This window comes from Oryza sativa, chromosome 1 (assembly GCF_034140825.1).
Source record: "Oryza sativa Japonica Group chromosome 1, ASM3414082v1".
NCBI lineage: Eukaryota > Viridiplantae > Streptophyta > Magnoliopsida > Poales > Poaceae > Oryza > Oryza sativa.
In genome coordinates, this window is record NC_089035.1 from 18,793,407 (window position 1) to 18,813,625 (window position 20,219).

General features: G+C 43.8%; 2 protein-coding genes across 2 annotated transcripts; both read left to right on the forward strand.

Annotated features, from left to right (window-relative positions):
• Window positions 1-2,055: 2,055 nt before the first annotated feature.
• LOC107275806 (probable leucine-rich repeat receptor-like protein kinase At1g35710) lies at window positions 2,056-3,720 on the forward strand. Its single transcript, XM_015775490.3, has one exon. It carries the CDS (start codon window positions 2,107-2,109, stop codon window positions 3,718-3,720), a length of 1,614 nt encoding a protein of 537 aa, XP_015630976.1. The 5' UTR covers window positions 2,056-2,106.
• On the forward strand, window positions 2,056-5,843 carry LOC4323995 (MDIS1-interacting receptor like kinase 2). Its single transcript, XM_015775478.2, has 2 exons — window positions 2,056-5,113; window positions 5,232-5,843. The coding sequence occupies exons 1-2, from the start codon at window positions 3,760-3,762 to the stop codon at window positions 5,516-5,518; spliced, it is 1,641 nt and encodes a 546-aa protein (XP_015630964.1). The 5' UTR covers window positions 2,056-3,759; the 3' UTR covers window positions 5,519-5,843.
• The last annotated feature ends 14,376 nt before the right edge of the window (window positions 5,844-20,219 follow it).

The following is a 20,219-nucleotide window of genomic DNA, read 5'->3' on the forward strand; positions in this document are numbered from 1 at the left end:
TGTCTCTTTAAATTTAACACTAGATAGTTTAAATTCATAAATATGAAAATGTTATGACCGTTTCCACGAAATAATAAAATAATGATATCGTGTCTGACCATTTCCAACTGTTTTACTAATGATCGTTGCTAGTTATGCTAATCAAATCTTCACGCGCATTGCCCCATTGTACATGTGCGCTTCTTTTGCATCAAACCCCAGTAGCATACGTAATTGATTTGCTGCAGCCCACTTGGTTTACACAACTTTGGAAAGAATAAATCAGTAGCATACTTCATCCATCCTAAAATAAATTAATCTCATGCTAGGACGAGAATCTGATATAGTTCTTATCTAATTCATCGTATTATCGTATTATGATATGTCACATCAAAGTACAAGGTTGACTTACTTTGGGAAGCAGAAATTATGTAATTATAGATGTATTAGTCACATAAAAAAATATCTCTCCTTTTACGCGCAAAAAAGGGTGATGCCCGTGAAGGGTTTGATGTGGTGCCATAGAGGTCAGAAGAAAGCGATGAGAGACATATACTCCTCTGTTAAAAGAAAAAATAATGAGTAAATTGCACTTACGGTGCAACAACTTGGCAGATGGGTGTAATTTGGTGCAATAACTTGAAAAATGAACGTTCTAATGCAACATCTTGGTAGGAAGGTGCAATTTAGTATAATAACTTTATAAGTGATCGTATAAATGCAACAACTTGTAAGGTAGGTAGGATTTTGATACAATAAATTAAGAAGTTATGTGACAACTTAATTATTTAGAGCATTTTTTATATAAATTCAAATTTTTAAGTACTTATTTTGACAATATACTAGCATGGATCTATATAAATATATTTATATTTTTATCCTAATAACTAATAACTGAAAGTCAATTAAACTGGATTAAGAAATTATTATATTTCAGTTGATAATTGAGAAGGTGAAGAAAACAAAAAAATTCTTAAAGGTAATTGAATGTAAATTGTATGTGCAACATAATAATTCTTAAAGATTAAATTCATATATAAGGTAATATCCGTATGATCAGTGTGTATTGGCATACTGGCATCGTGAAAAATCTCATCTAGCATATGCTTAGCTAAATTGATTCAATAAAATACTAAATTATTAAGTTCTTGTATTAGAACGCACCCACTTGTCAAGTTGTTGCACTCGGATGTTCAATTCTAAAGTTCTTGCACTATATTGCACCCACCTGCTAAGTTGTTGTATCGTGGGTGCAATTTACTCAAAAATAATCCTGAAGATGTATCACAACGTGCATCTTTAGATATGTCTTTTGGATTAGAAATTTTTTAGAATGGATGAAGTATAAAGGATCTTTTACCGATGGAAAATGTGACGGAAAATGCTTAACCTGGTCTAGGGGGTGTTCTTTCGCGTTCACATAAGTATCGCGAGGTGCTTAAACCGGTTTTACAATTGGCAGACCAAGGGTACTCCAGGCAGCGTCCTCAATCGGAGTCAATTACAATCAAGAGTCAAACACGCCGGTCGTGTCACGTTTATAAACACGAGAATTCCAAACTTGAAATTAACTAGAGGCCGCAACTCCTGGAGGAGCATCGTTTCCGTTGCTATCCTTCTCCCATTTTCCACACGGCATGGACTTGGCCAGCTAGCTTCCGTGTGATCCTGTCCCGCAAAGTTCCCAAAACTAAAATTTTCACGTTGTCACATCGAATGTTTGATACGTGCATTAAGTATTAAATGTAGAAAAAAAATAATTACACAAATTATGTGTAAATTGCGAGACGAATTTTTTAAGTCTAATTGCGCCATGATTTGACAATGTGGTGCTACAGTAAACATTTGCTAATGATGGATTAATTAGGCTTAATAAATTTGACTCGTAGTTTTCTGGCAGAATCTATAATTAGTTTTTGTTATTGGACTACGTTTAATACTTTAAATGTCTGTCCGTATATCCTATGTAAGTACGTAACAACCAAACCCAAAAACTTTCCCCAACTAAACCAGGCCTAAAAACGAATCAGAAAAGGGCAAGGTGACATATCATCCCTCCTGATCAACTCCCAGGCCAGCGCTAGAAACCTCACTCTGCACATACTAGTGTCGAAGCACCTAAAGCTAATGCTTCTACTGCTCCTCTTCGCTCTCACGCTAGGCCATGGGGCCAGATCGGCGGCGCCACTGCCGCGGCGTGGCACATCGCTGCGAGCTCAAGTGGCGGCCCTTCTCCACTGGAAGTCCACCTTGAAGGGCTTCTCACAACACCAGCTGGGAACATGGAGGCACGATATCCACCCGTGCAACTGGACTGGCATCACCTGCGGCGACGTTCCATGGCGCCAGCGACGACATGGAAGAACCACGGCAAGAAATGCCATCACGGGGATCGCCCTCCCGGGTGCCCATCTTGTGGGAGGGCTGGACACCCTGAGCTTCAGGTCCTTCCCTTATCTGGCCAGCCTCGACCTCAGCGACAATGGCCATCTGTCGGGTACGATCCCTCCTGGCATAAGTTCTCTGTTAATGCTTTCCAGTCTCAACCTGTCCAGCAATCAGCTTACCGGAAATATACCTCCATCCATTGGTGACCTTGGGAGGATTTCCTCAATTGATCTGTCGTACAATAATCTGACTGGGGAAATCCCTCCTGCGTTGGGTAACCTTACAAAGCTTACTTATCTTTCTCTCCTTGGCAATAAGCTGTCCGGTAACATCCCATGGCAGCTTGGGAAGCTTCATGACATCTCGTTTATAGATTTGAGCCTCAATCTTCTTGTTGGGCCGATACTTTCTCTATTTGGAAACCTCACAAAACTCACCTCTTTGTTCCTCGTCGGTAATCATCTATCTGGACCTATACCTGACGAGCTAGGTGAAATACAAACGCTTCAATATCTAGATCTGCAGCAAAACAACTTGAACGGCTCAATTACATCCACCTTGGGAAATCTTACAATGCTCAAGATCTTGTACATATATCTGAACCAACATACTGGTACTATCCCTCAAGTGTTTGGGATGCTGTCAAGTTTGGTTGAGTTGGACTTGTCCGAGAACCATTTGACCGGCTCAATTCCCTCAAGTGTTGGAAATCTTACTTCGTCAGTCTACTTTTCTCTTTGGGGTAATCACATAACTGGGTCAATCCCTCAGGAGATTGGAAATCTTGTGAATCTCCAACAGCTCGACCTCTCAGTAAATTTCATAACTGGACCAGTGCCATCAACTATAGGGAACATGTCTTCCCTCAACTATATATTAATAAATAGCAATAATCTCTCTGCACCAATCCCAGAAGAGTTTGGGAATCTGGCAAGTTTGATATCATTTGCATCCTATGAAAACCAATTGTCTGGTCCAATCCCTCCGAGTTTGGGAAAATTGGAGAGCGTGAGCGAAATTCTACTGTTCAGCAACCAGCTATCAGGTCAATTGCCTCCAGCACTCTTCAACCTCACTAATTTAATTGACATCGAATTAGACAAGAACTACTTGGTTGGCCCGTTGCCTGATTTGTGTCGGGGTAAAAAGCTAGAGATTTTACATCTTTCTCATAACAATTTGAATGGTTCGATGCCAAAGACTTTGAGGGATTGCATTTCCCTGCGATCCCTCGGCATTAGCTACAACAAAATGGATGGAGACATAACTGATGCATTAGGAGTGTACCCCCATCTATGGCGGTTACGTTTAGCGTCAAACAAATTGGTTGGCCGGCTTTCACCAAATTTGTGATCATGTCAGAATTTGACAGCACTTAGTTTTGCAGACAATATGATAAAAGGCGGTATACCTTCTGAGCTTGGGAATCTAAAAAATCTTGTAAAGCTCAGTCTGTCCACTAATAGGTTGACTGGGGAGATACCACCTGAAATTGGCAAGTTAGTCAATCTAAATTTGATAGATTTAAGAAACAATCAACTTTCTGGGAAGGTCCCAAATCAAATTGGCCAACTTAAAAGCCTTGAGATTCTTGATTTCTCAAGCAATCAGCTGAGTGGAGCTATACCAGATGACCTTGGTAATTGTTTTAAGCTGCAGTCTTTGAAAATGAGCAACAACAGCTTGAATGGGAGTATACCAAGTACATTGGGCCATTTTCTTTCTCTACAAAGCATGCTTGATCTTAGCCAGAACAATCTTAGTGGACCAATACCATCCGAACTTGGCATGCTCGAGATGCTCATGTATGTAAACTTGTCACACAATCAATTTAGTGGTGCTATCCCTGGCTCAATTGCAAGTATGCAAAGTCTATCAGTGTTTGATGTGTCATACAATGTCCTCGAAGGTCCTATTCCTAGACCGCTCCACAATGCATCGGCAAAATGGTTTGTCCACAACAAAGGTCTTTGTGGAGAACTTGCTGGCCTATCACATTGTTATTTGCCTCCTTACCACAGAAAAACCAGACTAAAGTTGATAGTTGAAGTCAGTGCTCCTGTATTCTTAGCTATTATTTCTATTGTGGCAACTGTTTTTCTTCTTTCAGTTTGCCGAAAAAAACTCTCCCAAGAAAATAATAATGTGGTGAAAAAAAATGATATTTTCTCTGTATGGAGTTTTGATGGTAAAATGGCATTTGATGATATAATTAGCGCAACCGACAATTTTGATGAGAAGCATTGCATTGGAGAGGGAGCATATGGTCGTGTATACAAAGCAGAACTTGAAGATAAGCAAGTGTTTGCGGTGAAGAAACTCCATCCAGATGATGAAGATACTGTACACGATGAAGAGAGATTTCAGATTGAGATTGAAATGTTGGCAAAAATCCGACATCGTAGCATAGTGAAGTTGTATGGATTCTGTTGTCATCCAAGGTACAGGTTTCTCGTTTGTCAATACATAGAGAGAGGAAACCTAGCTTCTATCTTAAATAATGAAGAAGTAGCCATCGAGTTCTATTGGATGAGAAGGACAACCCTCATAAGAGATGTAGCTCAAGCAATTACTTATCTTCATGATTGTCAGCCTCCCATAATTCATCGTGACATTACGAGCGGAAACATCTTACTGGATGTTGATTATAGAGCATATGTCTCGGATTTTGGCATTGCAAGAATTCTAAAACCGGATTCATCAAATTGGAGTGCATTAGCTGGGACCTATGGCTATATAGCACCTGGTATGTGTATACAGTACAGTACAATATTCCATATATACTAAAACTTGTTAACAATATAATATTGCTTTGCACAAACATATATTCCTGACTTTTATATATGTTTCCATGTTGGTTGTAGAATTGTCCTACACCTCCTTAGTCACGGAGAAATGTGACGTATATAGCTTCGGTGTTGTGGTGCTTGAGGTGCTGATGGGCAAACATCCTGGAGATATCCAAAGTTCTATTACTACTTCTAAATATGATGATTTTCTTGATGAAATCTTGGATAAACGTCTTCCAGTACCTGCAGATGATGAAGCAGACGACGTGAATAGGTGTCTCTCCGTGGCGTTTGACTGCCTACTTCCATCGCCGCAAGAGAGGCCAACCATGTGTCAAGTTTATCAACGACTTGCCATCTGAAGTTACCTTGCTTATCTTAAAATCTTTTTTATAATAATGAGAGGCTCCCTTAGGAGCCACCACTCTTAAGGATAACAAATATGTTCATGGACTCTCATGTAAAATAATACTATGTGCAATGCGCCAATGCTAGGTGGGTATTCAACCAGGGTGGTTTCATCCTGTGTGGTATTTGATGCGGCTATCTGGAAATTTTAGTAAACAATACTAAAACATAGAAGTGTGTGTCATACTGATCTGATCACTTCTACTCCGTTCAATATTGTAAGTTGTTTTGATTTTGTTCTGAATCTAACTTCTATAAATCTGACCAAATTTATGGAAATCTGAACCAAGTTAGTTTTATTTTTTTATGGTTAGAAGCAACTTAGTTTGATCCACAATTGAGTATTTGAATACATGGATAGTATATTTGTTTTGTGTTGAAAATATATTGCTATATTTTTCTATAAATTTCATCGAACTTAAAAAAAGTTTGGCCAAGCATAAACATCTTACCATATATTAGAACACATGAAGCTATAGCTTCGTCCTTGTGTCTCATTCTCCATATTTCATTTCTTCTTATCTCCTCAAAATACCTCTTAGAGAATAAACCGAAATTGCTAACGAGCGGACGATCGCCGTCTGTGTACCCACGCGATCAGGTCCTCTTTTTTTTTCTTACCTTTTTCTGTTAGAAATTGCTCCTAATTTTTAAAGCTGTTTTTATCTTTTTTTATTACTATTACCGACTTTCATGGAGCCAAGTTAGCGCTTCTTTTTTTCTTTTTCTTTTTCCTAAGCCCCTTCCTTACATTGTTTCCTTTTTATGGCACCGCATTACTTTTCTATTTTAGTAAATTTATACACCTAAAGTTTGTATACCTCAAGTTTACACATCTAAAGTTTATATATCTAAAGTTTATACACCTAAAGTTTATAGACCCAAAGTTTATAAGTCAAACGTTTATATATCTGATTCAAATTAGAATTTGAATTCAAATATTTTTATATATAGTATTTCTATACATAAAGTTTATATGTGCCCAAAGTTTATAAGTCAAAAGTTTATATATCCGATTCAAATTTGAATTTGAATTCAAATATTTTTTATATATAATATTTTTATGCATAAATTTTATACGTGCTAAGTTTACGGTATAAAGTCTACACATAAGTATGCACATAAATAAGAGTATTAGATTTTTTTTTCTAAATTGTTTTTTTTTAAAAAATTTATGGTGTAGTAGGAAGAGAAGAAGGGAGGAAGGAGAGAGGAGCGTGTTAGGGGAGGGAAAGGGGGGGGGGGGAGGTGATCGCCCACAGCGATCACCCGCACATTAGCGATCCCCAGAATAAACAATGACAATTAATAGCAGATTGTTGAAGTTGTTAATAAGATAAGTTTACTGACCTGGAAAAGAGAAAGATTGTTGTTACACATAAAAACAAAATCCCAAGTGTCATGGCAAAAAGCTCAAGAATTTCCTTCATCTTAACCATCTCTCATATAACAATTACTTAGATGAATAAGGTTTCCTAAAATAAATGGCCGTTCACAAGTGACAAGCATAGTCAAGAATAAAATGTGACAAGGAAAATTTAATTAGTTGAGAGTTTATCATTTTCACTTTTAGCTTTGAGTTGATTTTTCAGTCAACATCTGCTCATATACTGATAAAAATGGGAAAGAATGAGGAAGTGGACGTGCAAACCTTCTCACTAGACAAAATTGGGGGGTATTTGGGGCCAGTTTGGGTTCGACCAAACCCCTCTGACGTCCAAATACTCTGCAATTTTCAGTGAAGTTCAGAAATCGTCAGACATTCAGAAATATGATGTGTTTTTAGAGTTTGCACGTCAGGAGTCCGAAGTATCTCCCCCACACTTATTTTGAACCTAGACTTTATTAAACACAATATGGAAATAAAAAAGCTTCCGTTGGATTAACTACCAACGAACCGCTTTATTCAATCAAAATGATATAGGTGCTGATTACATTGGAATGAAATAAATGAAATGAAATAAAACTAAAGCACCTAACTTATTAAAATGAGAGGGGAAGGCCTCTAATTGGCATAATAACGGTCTTCTTTCCCCATCTCCTTGAATGCACGCTTAATCTTAGCACATAATCCACGACTAAGGCTCTGTTCGGCCCCGGCACGTAAAACGAAGCAGCGTTTTAGCACGTGATTAATTAAGTTTTAGCTATTTTTTTTTAAAAATGAATTAATATAATTTTTTTAAGCAACTTTCGTATAGAAACTTTTTTGCAAAAAACGCACCGTTTAGCAGTTTGAAAAGCGTGCGCGCGAAAAACGAGGAGTTGGGAACTTGTACTACCGAACGGAGCCTAAGCACATCAAATTCGTGCCCAAGATTAGCAATTTCTTCCCTACATTCCGCATCGTGGGTTCGAAGCTCCTTGTTCTCTTTGCGGAGTTTCTTGATCTTCTTTGCAAGTTTCGATATGGAGGGTTGGGGAGAGTCACTCCCCTCAAATTTCCCGGCCTCCCTCCTAATGGGAGGTGGAGACAATTGACGCCTAACCTTGTAAGGTGAGGAATCAACCGACTCTACCACCTCTTCCTTCTCATGAGTTGTTAAGGACCGGTGTAGCCCCTTCCCATAGCCACCACCGGGGGTTCGCACACCAAAAACGCGGAACCTCTTTTGCGTTGTCACCGGAGTGGGATGGGGGCTTGGTACTGGTGGAATACCACATCCCTTGCCTTGGTCTCAAGATTACCAACATAGCATTCATCGGCGGGAGATGCAGCCTTCTCCTACTCTTGAAAAAGCCATCGCGCCATCTTTAATGGCCCCAATTCGCCTGATGTAGGCCTCTGTACAGGGGAAACACCCTGTACTTCGGTCAGCGCGTTGCGGTGAGGCGAGAGGGGACAAGCGGCCGAATAGGGGGGCTGATCGAGGCTGGGTTCGGCCGAACTGGCGGCAACACCGATCGGCCTCTTGCTTGCTGAGTCAGCTGGGATAGTCTCCAAGGGGTCCATGAAGATTGCGTTTGCCTCCTCCAGCGCCATATCGTTCACTGGCACCAATTGGTTTGCCGAACAGGGCTCACCATTAAGATCAAACTTGTTTGAACGAGTGGCACCGTAGGGGATCAAGGATTTCCTAGCCATTGGGTGATTTTGGTCGTGGATTGGAGTTTGGAATGAGTGGAGTTAAGTTGAGGGAAGAAATGGATTAAATGTGGAGGAGCTGGAGAGGAAGGAGAGGAATTTAAGTAGCTCAGATTGATCTAACGCCCGAATCGCATGAACGACCAAGTTTCTAACGGGCAATTAAGCGGGGAGATATAACTTTCAAATATGGGGGCGATCGGGTGCCGCCATGGTTCGGCCGAACCACTGGTGGGCTCGGTCGGCCTCCAAAATTTTCACATGTCTAACTTAAGCTAATTCAAATAGGAAAACTCACAATTTTATAGAATTAAGCAACTTTTAGATGAGATCATTATGGTTCAAAATCAATTAATTTAATCACATCCACTTCTTCATCTAAATTTTCATTCGGCTCAAGGAAAATCTTTAAACGTTGGCCGTTTACCTTGAAGATGTTACCTGAGTTGTTACGAAATGTGATTGCTCCGTGTGACGAGGTGTTGATAATGTCAAACGGCCCTTCCCATTTGCTTCGTAACTTCCCATGCCCGAATAGCTTAACTCTGGAATTAAACATCAGTACCTTATCTCCTGTCTTGAATTTCTTGATCTTGATCCGCTTATCGTGCCAGCGTTTTGTTCTTTCCTTGTAAATCTTGGAGTTGTGATATGCTTTATCCCTCCATTCTTCCAACTCTAATATCTGTATCTTTCTCCACTCTTCGGCTCCCTCAAAATCCATATTCCAGTTCTGGATTGCCCAGTATGTCTGGTGTTCAAGTTCTATAGGGAGTCAGCATGACTTCCCGTAGACTATCTAATACAGGGACATTCCAATTGGTGTCTTATGGGCTGTTCGGTATGCCCATAGAGCGTCGAGTAACTTGTCCTTCCATCATGTTCCCATTTTGTGGATCGTGTTTTACAGAATGTTCTTGATCTGTTTGTTCAATGTTTCTGCTTGTCCACTTGTTTCAGGATGGTAGGGTGTGGCAACATTCTGTTTGGTGCCCATCTCACGCAAGAGGTCTTGGAAGGTTTTATCGATGAAGTGTGATCCCCCATCACTTATGACCATTCTTGGGGTACCAAAGCGGGGGAAGATGATTTCCGAGAACATCTTCTTAGCATGTTTGGCATCTGCAGCCCTACACGGCATTGCTACTATCTATTTGGACACGCAGCCGACTACCACTAGGATATCCTCTAGTTGTTGTTGACGGTCATTATAGACCAATTTCGATGGTCAATGTAACTAAAATAAAGAAGAACTAGCTATACTTGCAATGCATATTTGTTTTAGAATAATCTATTTCCACTTGTACTTGGATTCTATTTGATTTCAGAGATTGCTACATAAAGAGAAGGAGAGTAGACGGAAAACAAATGAAGAATCAATCGGAGTCCGTCAAGTGTAGACTTATGGGTGAATGGGCCTATAAATCCAAAGAAATGAACTAAAAGGTCCCAAAACACCTTACCACTGGATTGAGGAACCATTGGAGAGGACGCCTGCCAAAAATTGGGCTGTTTGGGCTAGGCCAGGGTTCGGCCGAACCCCCATCATGGCCGTTCATCCTGTGGTTTGGCGTGGACATCCAGGATTCACTCCAAATGACAGTTGGAGGGTGTTTTCGACCTTTCCAACTATCATAATCATCATTACAAGGCTATATAAAGGGGTCACCTTCTCCACTCTTTCCCACACTCAAGAAAGAAGCACTTGATCTCTCTCTCAAGTTTAGTTTAGTACTCTAGTGCTAGTGGAGTAGAATAGAATAGTTTTCTTAGTCCTCAAATCTTCAGGATATTTCGGGTATCTAGCAGCTTTCCTCCCTTCTTTTGTAAGACTTATCGAATTAATAGAATATTCTTCTTTATATATCTTCGGTACTTTACTTCATTAGAGTACCGGCTTTATTTTATATTTGTCTCGATATAGTTGTGTGACTAGCTTACCAGAGAGGTGCAATGTTGTGGGTTTAATGTTAATGTGAATGATTGCTCTATGTCATTCTAGAGGATATACAGTAATATTTAATAATGTAAGCGTGGTGATTAGATTTTTAAGTATCATTATTTGGGCATATATGCTGCGGGACAGTAGAGGTAGGCAGCTGATGGTGACAGCTCGGATGCCCTAAAGAAGGCGAACGCGGAGAATAAATCCCTGGTGGGAGAAAATAAATCTCTCCGTGCCAACTTGGAGAAGGCGAATCAGAGGGATGCTGAACAGGAAGGGCAGCTTGCAGCGGCCGAAGAAAAGATCAAATCCCTTGAAGCCCGGCTTGGCTCGGTGGAAGCCGCTGCTGAAGCTTTGGTGCCAGCGACGGAGTCCGCCAGACATGCTTGCTACACCCTTCGGCTGGCCCTCACTGACCTTGCAGCACGTGCGGAGGGCGCTCCGGGTGATGACAGGTCCGCTTTTGACTTTACTGAGTGGACGCAAGATGCGGCCGGCTCAGTCGTCGAAGTGGCTGGCGCGTACGGCGACTGTTGTGCGCGAGTTGCCGTGGGGTTCGTGCTCAGCTTGCTCCATGAACATGGTTGTGACCATGTCGAGGATTTTCCTCGAACTGTGAAGAAGGACTGACCCGAAAGCTCCCAGTCTGCTTCGGCGGCTCCAAAGGCCTTCCTAAAGGGCTTCTTGGAGAGTGGTGGGAGGTCTGGCGCGAAGACCCGGCTTCGTGAGCAACTGGAGAAGATGGAGAAAGCCGAAGGCGCCGCTGCCACCAATACTTCTGAAGAGCTAGGGCCGTTGGAGATAGCGGCTGAGCAGGAGGGCAAAGGCAACGAAAGCCAAGACCACCCTGAGGTGTGAGGCCTTTCGCCCTCGCGTTTTTCGCTTTCTGGACTTAGAGTCGTAGCTTGTTTATATGTAAATATTTTGCATGTTCGGCTAATGGCCGTCACCATCATGTAGCCGTTCTGGCCTTATGTTTATTAATGAAAAGTTACTATTTCGCCAATTATGCGCTTTCGCTGTGATGGGTAATCGATTTCGTTAGCGTCTTCATTTTTTTGCTATACTTTATGCCTTGTTGGCAAGGTTTTAGCCGAAAGTCGTGCGTTCAGCCCCCCTTTGGGAATTGGCGAAATAAAAACGAGAAGTTCGTGGTGGTTATAAAGGTTTCAGGGTGGATGCGTGCACATCCGGGTCGAACCTTGGAAGATTATGACCGCTACCATGTCGCACATCGCAAAGATAGCACTAACTTTTGGCGAAATTTTAAAAGGTCGAGTCGCCAAGAGGCGATCGCCCGTCACCGTTATAGTTAAGTTTGTGCTTGGCCTCCATCCCTCTTAAGGGTTGTGTACAATATTAGTAGTGACGACGAACCTTGTTCGCTGGCTTGTAGCGTAGACGGACACGAGTGCGCGGGCGAAGATGTAATTTTATTGTGAATGTTGTGTTTATTAATATGAGAATATGTGTTTTCGCCCATTGAGGTTTATGTATGTTTTAACATTTCTTTGTGCTAATGTTCGCATAGTCACTTTCGTGCTTCCGTTAGGTGGAAACGTGTCGGCCTCTTTGCGTGGTTTAGCAGAAAAGAACGTTCATTTCTCAGCTCTCCTCTTCCGTTTTCGGCTCGTGGCAAACACAACTAGAAGCGTTTAAGTCTGTGCGTAAGCTGAATTCAACGGAGCTTGGTTATTTTTTGTCAAAATCGAGCTGTCACGGTTTCAACGTTCGGTGAGCTATGCTTCGACCGATTCGTTTCGTCCCCCTGGCATTTTCACTGATCAAGCGTTTGCCTTGGGGTTTTTCCACGAGAACATCATCCACAGAAATAATAAATAAGGCGAAAGGAAACTGGCATTTTTATACAGGTTCGGGCCTCCGAGGTGGATAATAGCCCTACGTCCAGTATTTTTTTTCTTTTTCGATTTTCCCCCCTTTTTTGTTGTTTTTGTGCCGAACGGCTTACATAATATGTACATTTTTACAATTGGCGAATCAAGCGCCACCCATTTTACACATAGAAACGCTTAAGAGAGGCAGCGTTCCAGGAGTGGTCGAACTCTTCACCCTCCAAGGTCGCCAGCCGAAAGGAGCCCGCTCGAGAACTATGCTTGATCAGATTTGGTCCTTCCCATTTGGATTCTAGTTTTCAGACCGCCACAGGTTTCGCCTTCTTCCTTAGCACAAGATGACTAGGCAAAATCTCTGTCGGTAAAACCTTTCTGTTGTAGGTCGCCAAAGTGCTTGCTGCATATTTGCGCATATGTTCTAGCGCTTCGACTCTTACCCCTTCCAGGAGTTCGAGCGACACTTCACGCCCATCTTTGCCTCCAGAGAACATCACCCTTGGCGAATTAGCCCCTAGTTCGGCTGGCGTCATTGCTTCGTCACCATAGAGAAGCATGAAAGGGCTGAACTTGGCTGGCCTTGTGGGGGTGGTCCGAAGGGCCCAGAGAACAGACAACATTTCGTCTGGCCATTTCCCCTTCGTCGCTCCCTCAAGTCTCTTTTTAAGAGCCTCGAGAATTTTACCATTTGCGCGTTCGGCCGCCCCGTTTGATTGTGGGTGCGCCACCGATGCGAACCTGATCTCCAGGTTTAACCCTTCGCACATTTCTCTGAATTTCTCGGAATCGAACTACTTGCCATTGTCAGCGATGAACTATTTTGGCACCCTGAACCAGCAAATGATGTTCTTCCGTACGAACTTCTGAACCGCAGCTGCGGTTATTGTGCCGAGGGGTTTGGCCTCGATCCAGCGAGAGAAGTATTCGATGGCTACGATGGCGAACCTGTAACCATTTCGCGCCACCGTGAATGGGTCGATGATGTCTAAACCCCATCTTGCGAATGGCCAGATTGGTGCGATTGGTTGTAGCTCATACTGTGGTGCTGTTTGGTTTCGGCCGTGCCGCTGACAGCTTTCACACTTCTTAATCTGCTTAACGCATACTTTAAGTACGGTTGGCCAGTATATGTCTTGGCAAAAAACTTTTGATGCGACGGTCCTTGCCGCCTGGTGTGCTCCACACATCCCCTGGTGTATTTCCTTTACCATTTCCTTACCTTTGGAGAAAGAGACATAGCGAAGCATGGGCTGCAGTACCCCAATTAGGTACAATTGTCCGGAGACTAACTTGTACCTTGCAGCTCTGAGCTGTAATTGTTTCGCCTTTGCTTCGTTGTCTGGCAGCCATCCCCCATTAAGATGCTTGACGAATGGCGTTCGCCAGTCGTCCTGGTCTTCGCCCAATTTGACTTGGTCGATTGCCATGATCTCTAGGCTATCTATTGACACACTTGGTGTATACAGGACTTCAAAGAAGACCCCTAGCGAATGCGGCCCCAAACAAGCGGCTGACTTTGCCAACGCATCGGCTTCTTTGTTCTGGCCTCGGGGTAGGTGTTCGACCGTTATGCTAGCGAAGCTTTTCTCCATAGACCGAACAGCTTCTAGATATTTCCTTATCCCCTCTTCCTTCGAGGCTTCGCCCAATTTGACTTGGTCGATTGCCATGATCTCTAGGCTATCTATTGACACACTTGGTGTATACAGGACTTCAAAGAAGACCCCTAGCGAATGCGGCCCCAAACAAGCGGCTGACTTTGCCAACGCATCGGCTTCTTTGTTCTGGCCTCGGGGTAGGTGTTCGACCGTTATGCCAGCGAAGCTTTTCTCCATAGACCGAACAGCTTCTAGATATTTCCTTATCCCCTCTTCCTTCGCCTCGAAGGATTTGTTGTAACGTCCCGCCTTCCCCCAGGCCGGGCTTACTTACATCTGATAGCTTTCATAGGTCATAGACTGCCCTCACAGACCAACAGATGTCTTTTCTGCACACTTTGTTCTCACTCGTGTGCACCCGGGAAGAATTTCCCGGTCGGTCACCCATCCCAAATTGCTCCAAGCCAAGCACGCTTAACCCTGGAGTTGTTTGGAGATTGGCTTCCGGAAAAGAAGTTGCAACTTGTTAATATGAGTATTCTAGATATTTCCTTATCCCCTCTTCCTTCGCCTCGAAGGATTTGTTGTAACGTCCCGCCTTCCCCCAGGCCGGGCCTACTTACATCTGATAGCTTTCATAGGTCATAGACTGCTCTCACAGACCAACACATGTCTTTTCTGCACACTTTGTTCTCACTCGTGTGCACCCGGGAAGAATTTCCCGGTCGGTCACCCATCCCAAATTGCTCCAAGCCAAGCACGCTTAACCCTGGAGTTGTTTGGAGATTGGCTTCCGGAAAAGAAGTTGCAACTTGTTAATATGAGTATTCTATTAATCCTATTAAGCCCTAGACCGGGATGTTACACCCTCACCCCCTTAAGAGAGATCGACGCCCCCGTCGATCAACCCCAGGCCAGGAACGTCCTCTCTTGGCTACGTCCATGTGTCCAGTGCCAGCGCATGTGCCATGCTGTGTAACCACTTCCGGTCTACACCAGCCATGCGCACCATGCCTGCGCAACTGCGACACACGCGCCCATGAAACCGCGAGAGTCGGCTCTGATACCATTTTGTAACGTCCCGCCTTCCCCTAGGCCGGGCCCACTTACATCTGATAGCCAGGAACGTCCTCTCTTGGCCACGTCCATGTGTCCAGTGCCAGCGCATGTGCCATGCTGTGTAACCACTTCCGGTCTACACCAGACATGCGTACCATGCCTGCACAACTGCGACACACGCGCCTCATAGACTGCCCTCACAGACCAACACATGTCTTTTCTGCACACTTTGTCCTCACTCGTGTGCACCCGGGAAGAATTTCCCGGTCGGTCACCCATCCCAAATTGCTCCAGGCCAAGCACGCTTAACCCTGGAGTTCTTTGGAGATTGGCTTCCGAAAAAGAAGTTGCAACTTGTTGATATGAGTATTCTATTAATCCTATTAAGCCCTAGGCCGGGATGTTACATTTGTCAACCTGGCTGGCGACAAGCTTTGAGTCCGTTCTGATTATCAGACGCCGAACGCCTAGTGCTTTCGCCTTTCTCAGGCCCATTAATACTGCTTCGTATTCGGCTGTGTTATTGGTTGTACTAAACTACAATCTTGCAGCGTAATGTATCGGCACTCCTCCTGGCGAGGTTAGGATCATGGCAACACCCGCCCCCTTGTGAGACCACGACCCATCGGAATGCGTGACCCATGGTTGTTCGACTGGTTCGGGCTTTGGGGCGGACGCTGGTGTCCATTCGGCCACGCAATCAGCGAGGATTTGGGACTTGATTGCGGTGCGAGCGACAAAGTGTAGGTCGAAAGGTTATAGTTCGGCAGCCCATTTGCTTAGCCGCCTTGTGATTTCTTTTCCTTGAAGCATTTCGCCCAAAGGGTACTGCGAGGGTACTATGCTTTTGTGGGCTTGGAAGTAGTGTTTGAGCTTTCTTGAAGCCATTACTAGAGCATAAGCAAGCTTTTCGATCGCAATGTATCTGACTTTCGCCCCTTAGAGAGCTTCGGACACGAAGTACACTTTTTTCTGACCAGCTTCGGTCTCTTGCACTAGAGCAGCGCCAACTGCGATGGGCAAAGCTGCTAGATAAAGCCACAGTTCGCTTCCCCTTGTTGGGCTGACCAAGGCTAGTGGGCTTTGCAGATATCGCTTAAGCTTATCGAAAGCTGATTGGCACTCAGGCGTCCAGCTGAACTTTCCTGCCCCTTGAAGGGTCTTGAAGAATGGCAAACCCCTTTCAGCCGCCTTTGATAAGAATCGATTGAGTGCCGCAATTCGCCCCGCGAGCTTTTGTACTTGTCGTACGTTCGATGGTGGCTTCATTTGCTGAATGTCATCGATTTTTTCGGGGTTCGCTTCGATCCCCGTTTCGGACACAAGGAATCCCAATAACTTACCCGCGCGAACACCGAACACACACTTTTCTGGGTTTAACTTCATGCCGGCCGCGCGGAGGTTGTCGAGAGTCTCTTGCAAGTCTGACACATGGTCGAATGCCTTACAAATTTTCACGACAATGTCATCAACATAGTGTTGGCAACTTTTTGTGACAAGTTGACAACCACGATCGCAACACCTAACGCCTTGCGATGATCCTAGAGTCGCCAACCACCTCAATCTAGAAGAAACTAGACCAAGATGGGTTTTGATAACTAAACAGGCTAGCGAAGCCGATTTCTAGATAACTACCCGTCTCGTGGGCAAAACGGAAGGTTTTCAGGACAAACCTACGAAGAGGTGTTGCACTCTCGCAGCGGCGGCGGACGATTTACGGTGCAAATCGACAAAGATGGACAAACTAAGAGAAAACTAAAAGCAATATGAAAAACGATTCGATTGATTGATTGTAGATTGATTTTTTTTTACAGTGGAACCGGCCATGTCCCTTATATAGGGGTTGGTCTTGCCTTCTACAGGCTCTCCTCCACGTCCAACTCGGGATAGAAACCAAAGGAAACCCGAAACATGCCTTCCCAGGCAAGGAAACCTCGAAACCCGACGAAACGCAATCGGACTCGGACCCTGCCGGTTAGACCGGCCACACACCGTCGGTCTGACTGGCCCTCAACCGGCGGTTTGACCGCCCAACACACGACGGTCAGACCAGCCCACTCGGAGGAAACCGGTAGACTTCCAAATCTTGGCAGTCTTTTCCTATTTTAATCCTAGGTGCCAAATTTGGGTGTAAACACATGCCCCCCTGCCTTTTTGATGAACAACGTGAATCTAAAAGCATAGAACATGTTTTTTGGTCTTAGGGCGATAATCCAATTACTGGCCATAGTACCTCCTAAGCGTCTTGCCAAACGCTCGGGAAGTATTTCTTCAAGTATTTCCAATTGATTGCTCGCTGAAAACGCTCCCCTTGAAGTGTCTCCAAAAAATATGCGTTCCCTTAAACAATGCCGCATACTCGATAAGGACCTTACCAACTAGGAGACCACTTACCGAACTCCCTGGATCGAGTACCCAAAGGCAAAATCGTCTTCCAAACCAAGTCTCCAACTTGAAACAACTTTGCTTTCACCCTTTTATTGTACGCCTTGGCCACCCTCTTCTTCTCTTTCTCTATCTCTTCCAAAGCCTTCAAAAGTTTGTCGATGACTTCATCAAGGTGACAAACTGCACCTCCGTGCACATCCATGAAGCGACAAACTGCACCTCCATGCATGCAGGACACATTTACACGGATTGGAGGTCCCATAAGTCAATTAAATAACTCCAAATGGGCCCAACTATCATGCCAATGGGCTGAGGGCCTCAAAATTAATGTCCACGATGAAAAACGGGCCGAACGGAGCCATCCCGGGTTCGGCCGAACCACTCTGGTGGCTGTTCATCGCCATCTTTCACATGGACGGTCCTGATTTCATCCCAATGATGGTTGCGGGCTAGTTTGGTCGTTTCCCATACCTGTAACCATCATATGGAGGCTATAAATAGAGCTCCTCTCTTTCATTCACAACACACAACTTTGAGCTGAATTACAAGAGGCTCTATTGTATGTTTTGTACATTAGAATAAGGTATAGAATGAGGGAAAGCTCTGGAGGAGTGCCCGGAAGTTTGGCGCTTATCCGACTTCTACCTCGACGAGTGTAGCTTCCTAGGAGGAATTCTGGAGGAGTACCGGAGCTATCGGTACACTCTGCTCCGGGTTCGGAGAACTTCTATAAAGTAAGCATTTGTGTTCCTTTCTTATGTTATTTAATTACTTTGTCTAAGTAAGATAAATTTCCATCTTTTCGGGTTCATTGTTTAGTATTTATACTAAGTGCTCTAGTACTAGGACTCTGGATAGAGAAGGAAGTTCCTGCGCAAGTATTAGAGTAGTAATTAATAACTTAGGCGTGGTGTCTAGGTTAGAGATTACCTTTGTTTGTTGTGTATCCCACGGATTTGTCAGAGGTAGGCAGCAGGTGGTGACAGCCCTGAATTCCGTCCCAGTAATCCTCCATGTTTGGATACATCATAGAGCTATAGCGGGAACCACGCTGGCAGACCTGCAGGGGTCGGTGCCCAAAGCAACAGATAGGGAATTAACTTATTTAGCGAAGATAATTAAAACACATAGAAAGTCCTCTCTAGCCTGCCTACCTACAGTTGTTGTCCTTGGACCGTCTTAGCCTTAGATAGATTGCACACGTTCCCTGAGTTCGATATCCTTTTGGGGTCACCCGAAGGTGAAGTGCTACAGCGGTATTCCGTGCGCTTGCGGATTTCCTTTCCTTGATGGAGCAACCCATGATTCAAAACCTTTCTGCTCCTCGGGTTGATATTTGTGAGCCGTCCTGTTCTTCAAAACCAATCCTTTCAGATGGCTACGAAATCAGTCCTGGCTTTATAGCCATGGTTCGAGAGAAAACCTTCTCTGGTTGTACCGGTGAAAACCCATACCTCCATCTTCGGGACTTTGAGCTAGTGTGTTCGTGCCTATCCATTGTAGGCATGACACATGAAACTCTAAAGTGGAAGTTGTTTCCTTTTTTTCTTAGAGAAGAAGTGAAGTAATGGTACACTTTATTTATCAAGAAATTCCACGGTGAATGGGAGGAGCTTAAGTGCAATTTTTGCCTTTCTTTCTTTCCATTAACCCGTGTAATCAATCTTCGATTAGACATCCTCTCTTTCCGACAGAACGAGAAGGAATCTCTCGGTGCAGCCTAGGCCAGGTTCTCACTGTTAACTCAGTCTGGCCTAGACTTGTCTTTACCCAACCATGTGTTGTTACAACATTTTCGGTACGGGTTAGACAAGGAGTCTGCCGAAAATCTCGATATTTCCGCCGGAGGATCATTTGCACACAAGACAACTGCCGAAGGAAGAGAACTCTTAGATCTGATCTTAGAGAATGATTCTTTCGGCCGAAGCGAAGCCGTCCCGGAGGTCGAGATTATCCATGAGGAATCTCTACATGTGGAGTCGGAAGCCGACTCAACTACCGAATCCTCATCCCAGTCGCAGGAGCCGAAGGAAAAAGAAATTTATCCTCCGGAAATTCCATTCTAATTCGAGGAGGATCTTTTTGAAGATTATGCGAACACCTTGAATTATTCCTGCGACAAGAGACCACCGACCAAGGTCAATTCTAATGATCCTCTCGATAAAGCTATGCTTAAAGAGACGGTGAAGAAGTTGACCACCATCATGAGTAACGAATGGTTGAGGGAAGGAGAGCTCTCATCTGAAGCAATTCAGATCCGATGCCCCTCCTCAACTGTTACATGTTTCATTGGAGGAAAATTGGTCCGTGCTCTCTATAATCCCTCTGTTGGTGCCAATATTATGTCCATAACCTTTGCATTCGATTGCTTAGGGGACAGACCGTTGGAACCAACCGTCAAAACCTTCCGAATTTCCGCAAACTCTACTACTGAAGGTTTAGGGATTATCTCTGGAGTGCCTATACGGCACAATAGCATTGAGGTCATCCTAGATTTTCATGTGTTCGACATCTCTGATTTCGACATACTCATAGGCCATCCCTGTCACGCCGAGAAAAATTGTCTTTTCCCGAACGCTAGTGTATTAATCTCCGTCCCAAGAAAAGCCGGGGTACACCACACAAACATGATACAAAAGACACATCTTTATTATATCGATAATATTTACATTATTACAAAGGCACTTAAGGTCTAACAATAAAAAATAAACAGCATCGGACTAGCGGGCC

Excerpts from the sequence above, each read along its gene's own strand:
- LOC4323995 (XM_015775478.2), top strand. The coding sequence starts at position 3,760 with ATGATAAAAGGCGGTATACCTTCTGAGCTTGGGAATCTAAAAAATCTT. Across the intron at positions 5,114-5,231 it reads CTATGGCTATATAGCACCTG|AATTGTCCTACACCTCCTTA; the intron begins GTATGTGTATAC and ends TGTTGGTTGTAG.
- LOC107275806 (XM_015775490.3), top strand. The coding sequence starts at position 2,107 with ATGCTTCTACTGCTCCTCTTCGCTCTCACGCTAGGCCATGGGGCCAGA.